The 11,363-nt window shown below is 39.6% G+C and overlaps 1 protein-coding gene across 2 annotated transcripts in view; it reads left to right on the top strand.

Moving 5' to 3' along the window:
• Nucleotides 1–397: 397 nt before the first annotated feature.
• The window catches only part of LOC117333064 (protein unc-13 homolog D-like), a 43,546-nt gene continuing 32,580 nt past the window's right edge, over nucleotides 398–11,363 (top strand). The window contains exon 1 of one of the 2 annotated variants that reach the window (XM_033892187.1): nucleotides 398–980. In XM_033892187.1, coding sequence (XP_033748078.1) covers nucleotides 699–980 — 282 coding nt within the window. In that variant the 5' untranslated portion in view covers nucleotides 398–698. Of the gene's footprint in view, nucleotides 981–8,685; nucleotides 9,021–11,363 lie in introns of those variants that run through there. The other variant, XM_033892190.1, reaches the window with a different exon arrangement.

Raw genomic sequence — 11,363 nt, 5'->3', positions numbered from 1 at the left:
AAGTTCAAGTCCGATTGTTGCTGGTCATTTCTGTCCGAATTGTACTATATTTATGTGTAAGTTGTCCTTTGACCACCACGACAACCTTCAGGTGTGTAATTGGACAAGCACTGTGCGAGACTAAAAGCTCCCCCGGGTCAAAAGTAATGACCCAAACTGTTTTGATAACTGACCTTGGAGTACCTGTTCGTGACGGCTTTATGTAAATGTACTATAGGCACACCTATGTGATGACAGATACCCGCAGATCACATCTAATACATTACTTACACTTTCAGTACTTAAATATACTTGCGTATTAAATATTGAACTTCAAACGCTGTATAAAAAATATCATATACAGAGGTTCATTGTCTGGGTTCTGAACATGGATCCAATGGTCCTCATTGGAGACGGACGGAAGTTTTTGGCTGTTCTAACTGAAGATGACTACTGCCTAACCCTGGATTCACTGTTCTAACTGAAGATGAATACTGCCTGACCCTGGATTCACTATTTCTTGTGATGGACACATCAACATTGTGTCAAGTGTTGGCTGTTACAATTTGAAAAGACTGCAGATTTCAGCTTTAGAATGATCATATACAATTCAACGTCATTGTAAAACAAATTAATATACATATATACATTTTTTACATTGATTCCAAACAACAATCATAGCAGGTAAAGTATCGTGTAAGTTTCAGGAAAAAAAAACAATGGAAAAGTTTAAAAAGATCATCAAACGAGCAGACGATAGAAATACCAAGCCTCGAGGTCGTTCACGAATCATGAGTACTCCGACACTGAGGATCGACTTTGCAGACGACATGGAGGAGTCTGAAAATGATGACGAGGAAGACCCCCGAGAGCGGATTAACCTCCCTAACACCTTCGTCCATCCCAGACTCTGTCGGGTAGCCGGACTACACCGTCAAAGGACCTTCCACCATGTCCGATCAGTGTCTTATCCAGGACACTGGGACGGGAACACGAAAAAGGTTTGTGGGGAAATTCAATATCATAATATACTTGAGTATGTAGACGTTACTGTAGAGTGCTCTACTATCATTACGTCTGTTAAAGCAGTTATGGACAATGTGCTCGCGAGGCGTGACAACAAATGCTTGCTATATATACTTCCTTGATATGTTTTATTTCAGTTAATGCTTCACATGCACGTACAGTGTAAAAACTCAGAGTTAAACCAGTTTAATTGACTTATCGAGTTACACAGCACGTTTGTTACCTTCTAACTAAATATGTACCCAGTACGTCTGCGTGGAGTTAGTTAAAATTGTACGAAATATACACAGACATGGGATCGCCCGGGGATTTGTAAACATGTCATTCACGACGGATTAGAATGAAGCTTTGTATAAACGACAATATTGTTTAATGTCAAAAGTCCGGAACATGTCAAAGATGCTTAATTTGTAGGTTTGGCGTGTTCGGCTATAGTTTATAAATATATATATATATACATGTATACGACACCGATGTTTAACGTGACCTCTGATTGAATGAGATCTATTAGATATGAAGGCAAGTCTATATAACCACCGCTTCTCTCTCCACCCTAGTCTGATATAGACTTCAATTCTCTGCCCACCCTAGTCTCATATACACTTCAATTCTCTGCCCACCCTAGTCTGATATAAATTCAATTCTCTGCCCACCCTAGTCTGATATAAACTTAAATTCTCTGCCCACCCTAGTCTGATATAAATTCAATTCTCTGCCCACCCTAGTCTGATATAAACTTAAATTCTCTGCCCACCCTAGTCTGATATAAATTCAATTCTCTGCCCACCCTAGTCTGATATAGACTTCAATTCTCTGTCCACCCTAGTCTGATATACACTTAAATTCTCTGTTCACCCTAGTCTGATATAAACTTCAATTCTCTGCCCACCCTTGTCTGATATAGACTTCAATTCTCTGTACACCCTAGTCTGATATAAACTTCAATTCTCTGCCCACCCTAGTCTGATATAAACTTAAATTCTCTGCCCACCCTAGTCTGATATAAACTTAAATTCTCTGCCCACCCTAGTCTGATATAGACTTCAATTCTCTGTCCACCCTAGTCTGATATAAACTTCGATTCTCTGCCCACCCTAGTCTGATATACACTTCGATTCTCTGCCCACCCTAGTCTGATATAGACTTCAATTCTCTGTCCACCCTAGTCTGATATAAACTTCGATTCTCTGCCCACCCTAGTCTGATATACACTTCGATTCTCTGCCCACCCTAGTCTGATATACACTTCGATTCTCTGCCCACCCTAGTCTGATATACACTTCGATTCTCTGCTAACCCTAGTCTGATATACACTTCAATTCTGTGCTCCTAGTCTATATACCTATCACCTCTCTGATTATTCTAGTCGAGATATCTACCCATTCTAGTATAGATGTACCCCCCACGTTCTTTGTACTACCCTTGTTCAAATATATCCTTCTCTGTCCAAGTCTAAGAACAGCCCATGGTTTCTCTGCCCATTCTAGTCATATTTTTTACAGAATAACAATGTTTTTGGAATGAATACTTCATAATGTGTAATGTTAGATGTTACTCTACATCTTAAACAGACTTTTTATGTATTTTTGGAAAATCTTTGGTCTTCGTTGAGGCTGATTATTTTCCCGAAAAAAAAATGTCACTGACAAAATAATAATCTTACAATAATCTTTGTGATGAACTGATAGTTTATAGTTTTTTTTATAGATGGCAGTGTAGCTAACACTTCCTCTTTCAATCATATTCTTCATAATAAAACCCTCACTTTGTCTACTCATTATCTGCACATCCTCGTGGTATCGTACACACCCTCGTGGCATCGTACACACCCTCGTGGCATCTTACACACCCTCGTGGTATCGTACACATCCTCGTGGTATCGTACACACCCTCGTGGCATCGTATACACCCTCGTGGTATCGTACACACCCTCGTGGCATCTTACACACCCTCGTGGTATCGTACACACCCTCGTGGCATCTTACACACCCTCGTGGTATCGTACACACCCTCGTGGTATCGTACACACCCTCGTGGTATCGTACACACCCTCGTGGTATCGTACACGTCCTCGTGGTATCGTACACGTCCTCGTGGTATCGTACACACCCTCGTGGTATCGTAAACACCCTCGTGGTATCGTACACACCCTCGTGGTATCGTACACACCCTCGTGGTATCGTACACATCCTCGTGGTATCGTACACACCCTCGTAGTATCGTACACATCCTCGTTGTATCGTACACATCCTCGTGGTATCGTACACATCCTCGTTGTATCGTACACATCCTCGTGGTATCGTACACACCCTCGTGGTATCGTACACACCCTCGTGGTATCGTACACATCCTCGTGGTATCGTACACATCCTCGTGGTATCGTACACACCCTCGTGGTATCGTACACATCCTCGTGGTATCGTACACACCCTCGTGGTATCGTACACATCCTCGTTGTATCGTACACATCCTCGTGGTATCGTACACACCCTCGTGGTATCGTACACATCCTCATGGTATCGTACACATCCTCGTGGTATCGTACACATCCTCGTGGTATCGTACACACCCTCGTGGTATCGTACACATCCTCGTGGTATCGTACACACCCTCGTGGTATCGTACACATCCTCGTGGTATCGTACACATCATCGTTGTATCGTACACACCCTCGTGGTATCGTACACACCCTCGTGGTATCGTACACATCCTCGTGGTATCGTACACACCCTCGTGGTATCGTACACATCCTCATGGTACCGTACACACCCTCGTGGTATCGTACACACCCTCGTGGTATCGTACACATCCTCGTGGTATCGTACACATCCTCGTGGTATCGTACACACCCTCGTGATATCGTACATACCCTCGTGGTATCGTACATACCCTCGTGGTATCGTACACATCGTCGTGGTATCGTACACACCATCGTGGTATCGTACACACCCTCGTGTTATCGTACACATCCTCGTGGTATCGTACACATCATCGTGGTATCGTACACATCATCGTTGTATCGTACACACCCTCGTGGTATCGTACACACCCTCATGGTACCGTACACACCCTCGTGGTATTGTTCACACCCTCGTGGTATCGTACACATCCTCGTGATATCGTACACATCCTCGTGGTATCGTACGCATCCTCGTGGTATCGTACACATCCCTCGTGGTATCGTACACAACCTCGTGGTACCGTACACACCCTCGTGATATCGTAGACATCATCGTGGTATCGTACACACCCTCGTGGTATCGTACACACCCTCGTGGTATCGTACACATCCTCGTGGTATCGTACACACCCTCGTGGTATCGTACACACCCTCGTGGTATCGTACACATTCTCGTGGTATCGTACACACCCTCGTGGTATCGTACACATCCTCGTGGTATCGTACACACCCTCGTGGTATCGTACACATTCTCGTGGTATCGTACACACCCTCGTGGTATCGTACACATCCTCGTGGTATCGTACAATTCTTTATTTACATTCAGTATTAGCTTAATCCATGTCATCTTATTTCTTTTCTTAACGTAGCTAATACTTTTTCTACCTACAAACGTTTTATGTAAATTAAGATCTAATCCATGCCTTTTCTTTCCTCCCTGGCATAAAATAATGTCACGAAATTTCGACTTTCTCTTGTCTCAGTTTTCTCTAGCTGCTGCTTCTTCATGATACTAAAACAGTATTAAACATTAAATATTACCTTACTGATCTTAAAACAGAGTATTCCATCATTAAACATCACCTTAATGATCTTAGAACAGAGTATTACACTATTAAATATTACGTTAATGTTCTAAAACAGAGTATTTCAACATTAAACATTACATTAATGTTCTTAAAACAGAGTATTCCAACATTAAATATTACCTTATTACCCTTGGAGGGGGATAATATAATATGTATTTTGCATTGTTTAACGTCCTATCACCAGAAATTAAGGACGGCCTGAGTGAGATGCTTGCTTGTGGTAAATACTGAAATACTGTATATGCATTTTAGGAGGCTATGGTATGTTTGTTTTTGTCTCCTTATGATAGCACAGAACTGATGCCGACTTTGAAGTGCTATCCCACTGAACCATGCTGCCGAAGACACCAAGCAGGGCATTCCGCCTGGTCACATTATATTGACAACGGACGAACCAGTCGTCCCACTCCCAGTGTGTTTAGCAGGAGTAGCAACGACCATTTTCATAGAATCCGGTATGTCTCAGCCAGGGGACAGAACTTCCTCAAAGGGGCGAACGCTCAAGTAAAGGCCAAAAGTAAGGCAGTATCAAGGGAGACATTAGGAAGAAGTAATTAAGAGAAAAGAGACCATAATAAAAGTTGTCTCTTACGATCACTGATCGACGCCCTACCTGTATTAGAACGTTAACATAGCCGGGCATTTCTTAGCAAAGAGTATGGGTTGATGGCCCGTCCATCTTGCAACATGAGACTTTTTTTATATATTTATATAAACATATAGTGACATATTGCTATATATAGAGGTCTGTGCAGGATCTACCTGAAAGGATCACTTATCGCAGCCTCGTGTCCAGTAGTGGGCAACGTTCACTATCCTTAGTTTTCCTACACTGTAACATTCAAACATCCTAGGGAGTTCTTATCTTCAGTTGATGACGAGATGCTCCGATTTATCATTCAAAGACGTTCAAAAATGATCAAAATTCTTCATAACTACTTAAATTACTCAACACCTTTCATAACATGACTGTTTGGTTTTGGTGTATGACGTCAGACTTTATTTTATGGGACATTATACGACATTCAACCAATACTAACTTAGTCCACATCAACTGAATTTTGGTTCCAATCCCAGTTTCTTCAATGTTCCTTATATAAAAGGATTGCTGAAATTCATAATTTTGGAAAAGGACCTTAAGACCTTTCTATCTATGAAAAGTATTTGATTCTACCATATCTTGGAGTTGATATAAAGATTTCTGAAATTTTAGTTAATTTGACAGTTTTTTAACCCCACCCTCAGTCCCCTGGGGGTGGGGACCATATAATTCACAATTTTGGTTGAACTTTGGTCATTGACGCTTCCTGCCAAACTTCATTGAATTTGGTTCAGTGGTTTTGGAGAAGAGGTCGAAAATGTAAATTGTTTACGACGGACGTTTTAAAACCACGACAAGGCACCAATACGCCAAAGGCCGTAATCAGCCACCATACTGCCAACACGAGATGGTTGTAATCAGCAACCATACTGATAACACGAGATGGTTGTAATCAGCAACCATACTGCCAACACGAGATGGTTGTAATCAGCAACCATACTGCCAACACGAGATGGCCATAATCAGCCATCATACTGCCAACACGAGATGACCGTGATCAACCAACGTATATATAGGCTAGGTGACTTGTCATTTTCGTTTTTATACTCACGGTTATTTTACACGCATATGTTTTAATCAAAATCCAAAACCACGCCCATATCAATCGCGAGTTCGTGTTCTTTTGGTTCATAGTCGGCAGTCTACATGGGAAAAAGATATCCACAAACTAATTGGTGATTTAATTATACTTATTGTGATAATTGAATATCTGAATACTTTTTCGATATCAACTGAACACAATTAACATTTATTATTAAATGGGCGCACTTTATTGACAATATCAATAAACTGGATCACTGAACTATCGTGATGTCACGTTTTACGGCATATACTACAAACCACCGGACTAATTGTCAATGACATGCATTATACTGCACAATCTATATAGATTCAATATGTATAACAGAACTATTATTTTCCTTTGTAAATAACGTTATAATGCTTTAATTTCTCGTCTATGTTCGATCTCATTCGAAATGTCAATAATTAAATTTTATCTTTGGAAACGCTTTACATGTATGACATGCTACACGAAATTGTTGACGAGAAATAGTCTTGGTATGTGTATGTTTGGTTAAATTCGACATTCCTGGAGGAATAGTCAATCATTAGAAGTTGTTACCATAAGAAACCTCTGTGTGGGTAACGTCCAACGCTAGCAGAACTTAGATCCCGAGGTAAACTTGTCACTCTACGTGAACTTGTCACTGTAAAGGAATTTGTCACTCTACGGGAACTTGTCACTCTAGGGGAACTTAATTGTCATTATAAGGGATCATGCCACTCTATGGCAACTTGCCATTGTAAAGTATCTTGTCACTCTACGGGAACTTGTCACTATAGGGGGACTTGTCACTCTATGGGAACTTGTCACTCTAGAGGAACTTGTCACTCTAAGGGATATTGTCACTCTATGGGAACGTATCACTAGAGGAGATCTTGTCACGCTATGGGAACGTGTCACTGTAGGGGATCTTGTCACTCAATGGGAACTTGTCACTCTAGGGGAGCTTGTCACTCTATTCGAACTTGTCACTTTAGGGGAACTTGTCTCTCTATGGAAACTTATCACTGTCAAGGAATTTGTCACTCTACGATAACTTGTCACTATAGGGGAACTTGTCACTCTGGGGGATCTTCTCATCCTATGGGAATTGTCACTCTAGGGTAACTTGTCATTCTATCGGAACTTGTCACTGTAAAGGAATTTGTCACTCTATGGGAACTTGTCACTCTATGGGAACTTGTCATTATAAGGGATCATGCCACTCTATGGCAACTTGTCACTCTTGGGAACTTGTCAATGTTGGGGAGATTATCACTATAAAGGAGTTTGTCACTTTAGAAGACCTTGCTACATTATGTACTTTTGGGGAGGGGGGGGGGGTTCTCGATTGAGAAAATTTCAGAAGTTTTCATTGTTGGAGGAGCAATTCTAATCTTTCTATGTAAACTTCCACTACGAGAACAGAATACTGAAATATTCTCCTTTGTGTCAATTTTATCATTGCAAGGGCTTATACCCAATTATAAATACCACGTGCCGCGTTCTTTATCCTCCTACAAATGCACATGTATACAGTCACACGCGTCCTAATTTGGATATTACAGATAACTACTGCAATAACCTTTTCCAGATCTAGAGACGTCACGAGTGTCGCTGCTGTTCATTCGGAAAGGCGAACAATTTGTTTCCGACTGGTTTAACTTGTACATAGTTACTTGTCTAAAATTTTGTACATCCGGTGGAGTGAGTTACATGTTTCTGTCAACAAGCGTTCTGATATTTCTCCAAAACATTAAACTCTTTAATGTTACATCCAGTCTATAATTTAAATGTTTGTTATGCGTTTGTATAATGCGTACATGGTAGCCTAACATGATATATATGAGAATCCAAAATGTGTGACGTCATTGACGGCTCTCGGTACTATGCGGGATCAATTAGCGTGGAGTGATAAGAGTTGCACGATTTTTGAAATATCGTAAACATGTTTTTGGCATTAAAGATAATTAAATGTATATTTCCTGAAACTGTTATAAAAAAAAACGACATTGCTTGTTCTATATTATCACGATCGCTGTTGTTTTCAATAAATGCTCAATAAATCAGTTTAATATACTGTAGAAACACGAGAAGCGTATGTATGAACATAAATCATTTCCACTTGAGAGAAAATACATGCTGCGTAGACATGATGTATAACAGAAAATGTCAATACTATGATTAGATAGATATTATTAAAACGGTGTAGGAATAAATCCCACAAAATACATTAAACAATAAAATGCGTATTCATTTTTTCCATATGGTAACATGTCGTCATCGAGATGAAGATAAAAACAGAGGCCATATTGATGTCACGCCTGGTATCATCTGACATACATACCAGTCGTTCTGCCTCAATAGTGACGACAAATAATTGACTGAACTTTAAAAAATAATGTGCGAGTTGAGTATATATTTCCCTGGGCAAGGTGCGAGATAATCTAAATATGCAGTCGGTATTGGACGTAACACCAGATGGGATTTTGATCGTGGATACACTACTACATTACTGTACCAGACTAAACATTGTGATCGTCCTGTGTTCTACAGTCTGAAGACACGGAAACCATGTGGCCAGAACTATGGTTTATTGTAGTAAGTTTATACTAGTTATTTTGTTTGTTACTCAATCTGAAACATTAATTTGCTAAATGCATCATAATCATTTATATCTTCGAACCCCAATGGTTCCTGGTCTCTCGATGCACAAATCTCCTGACAGAGATGATATACTCTAGGACGGACTATCTGGTTTTCATCCTTCTGTTCTGTCCTTACTATTTCATGTTACTGACTCTTCTACATATTAATAGTAGTGTATTCCCTTGACTAATTATGCTTAATTTCCGCGATGAAAAAAACTTTTGTGTTTGTTTTACTCCTAGATATTTTCCTGGCACCATATAAGCTATTGGTACATTGGTTTGTACCATAGTGTGACACTTAAATTGTCGGCGCTTTTGGTTTGGTTTGTTTGTGTTTATCGTCCTATTAACAGTCAGGGTCATTTAAGGACGTGCCAGGTTTTGGAGGTGGAGGAAAGCCGGAGTACCCGGAGAAAAACCACCGGCCTACGGTCAGTACCTGGCAACTGCCACACGTAGGTTTCGAACTCGCAACCCAGAGGTGGAGGGCTAGTGATCAAGTGTCGGGACACCTTAGCCACTCGGCCACGGCGGCGCGCCCCGCTCTTACTCCTTCGTGGAACAGAGTGCAATGTAGGCGATTAGCTGCGATCACGTGGTAGCTCTGGACGACGGACGGACAATTTTTGACAGATGGTCCTGCCGGAGAGCAGTGTAAGCAGGGTATGAATATTCGTTCTAGCTCCCGATAAAAAAATTCTTCTGTCCGTGAACATCACGGGGTCGCACGGCAATCCCGCGGCAGCCGTGAGGACAATCATGGTGTGACAGGGTCAGTAAATTTGTAGTCTCCGTTTATTGTACAACGTATATATTAGCATGTCTGTTATAGCTTTTGATGGCGAATGTATTGTTTTACATCATTACTACGTAACAGAGGCAATGATGAACCTGTGTCACAGAGTAGTAGAATTTATAAAAAATATATTATAACGTGCGAATGTTTTATGTTGACCTATTCGATGTGAAAACCCTGGATGTACACGATCCTCTAAACCGGTATTTATATGAATATCAGTCCGACTTATTTCAATGTAGCATATGTTATTCCTAAACGACACAAATGTATATTGATTTCGAATATAAATATTCATTTTAATATAAGTTATATACCTGTACAAAGGAGATATATACACACAGGAATCATACAGTACATCTGGTTTCTGGTGTATAATCCCAGAAACCGTATAAATATAAAATAGACCCTTGGGACAATGGGATCCCGACATCCTCTCAGTCACAGGGCCTTGACACATTCCTATGACCCAGAATGACAAGTGATCGAATCTAGGAACACTAGGGTGCTACTTATAAGTCATCATTGTCAGTGCTAGTCAATCAGCTATGGAAAATTATCAACTGTTACGGAAATTAAAATTCCTATTGAAATAAGATGCACTAAATATTTATTATACCTATTTCAGTGTATACATTTGAACTTCGAGATTGGTGTTCAGTATAAGATTCTTTAAAATTTGAAATATTACAGGTTTACTCTCACTTGAAACGAGCCTCGAGACATTTTCTGAGAGGAGAAAGGGAAGAAAACTAAATCTTTTTTTTTTAAATGGAAGATAAATTAATAAAAATGACTTCCATTCATGTCTATGAACTAACTTCCTCTTACTAACTTCTCTTGAAGGACTTTAATAAACCAACTAGATATTCATCTTCACTAGCAACTTTGAAAGAAGTCTGACAAGCGGTTCTTCGGAATAAATACCTATTTATTTTGTTTTATTTTGTTTTTGGGGGATGGAAAGACTAAATGTATTTTATATACATACCGGTATACATATTTATGTATGTACATTGTTAAAACATCGACGTAGCCAATTAATGTTAATTAAAGATGATTTTGATAAAATAAAATGTATATGGCATTTAGTCAAGGTTGATTTGTCAATAGCAGTGTTTTTACTTACGAAAATGTAGTAATAGAATTTGTGAATATTTTTTACGTATTTAGGCAGTCTTCTCACGAAACATGTTCCTTTAATGATGCTTAAAACTATAGAATAAAAAAAGCCTCCATTTAGAATATTGCTATATTGTGAGTTCAAAACAAATAACATACATGTATATTCTAAATCTATATTGGAAACTGACAGATGTAACAACGTACGTGGAACATCAAAATAGAATATACAATCTTATACTGTGACACCCAGGAAATAGGTGGCGAATTTCATTTATTTGTTACGATGGTCATTTTTGAATATTGAAAAAAAAAGGTCATTTTTAGCAAAATAATATTATGCACAGCCAAATATTAGTTTTCAGAGCTAAAGAA

The sequence above is a fragment of the Pecten maximus genome, chromosome 8 (genome assembly GCF_902652985.1).
Source record: "Pecten maximus chromosome 8, xPecMax1.1, whole genome shotgun sequence".
Taxonomy (NCBI): domain Eukaryota; kingdom Metazoa; phylum Mollusca; class Bivalvia; order Pectinida; family Pectinidae; genus Pecten; species Pecten maximus.
This window is presented reverse-complemented; position numbering and strand designations above follow the sequence as displayed.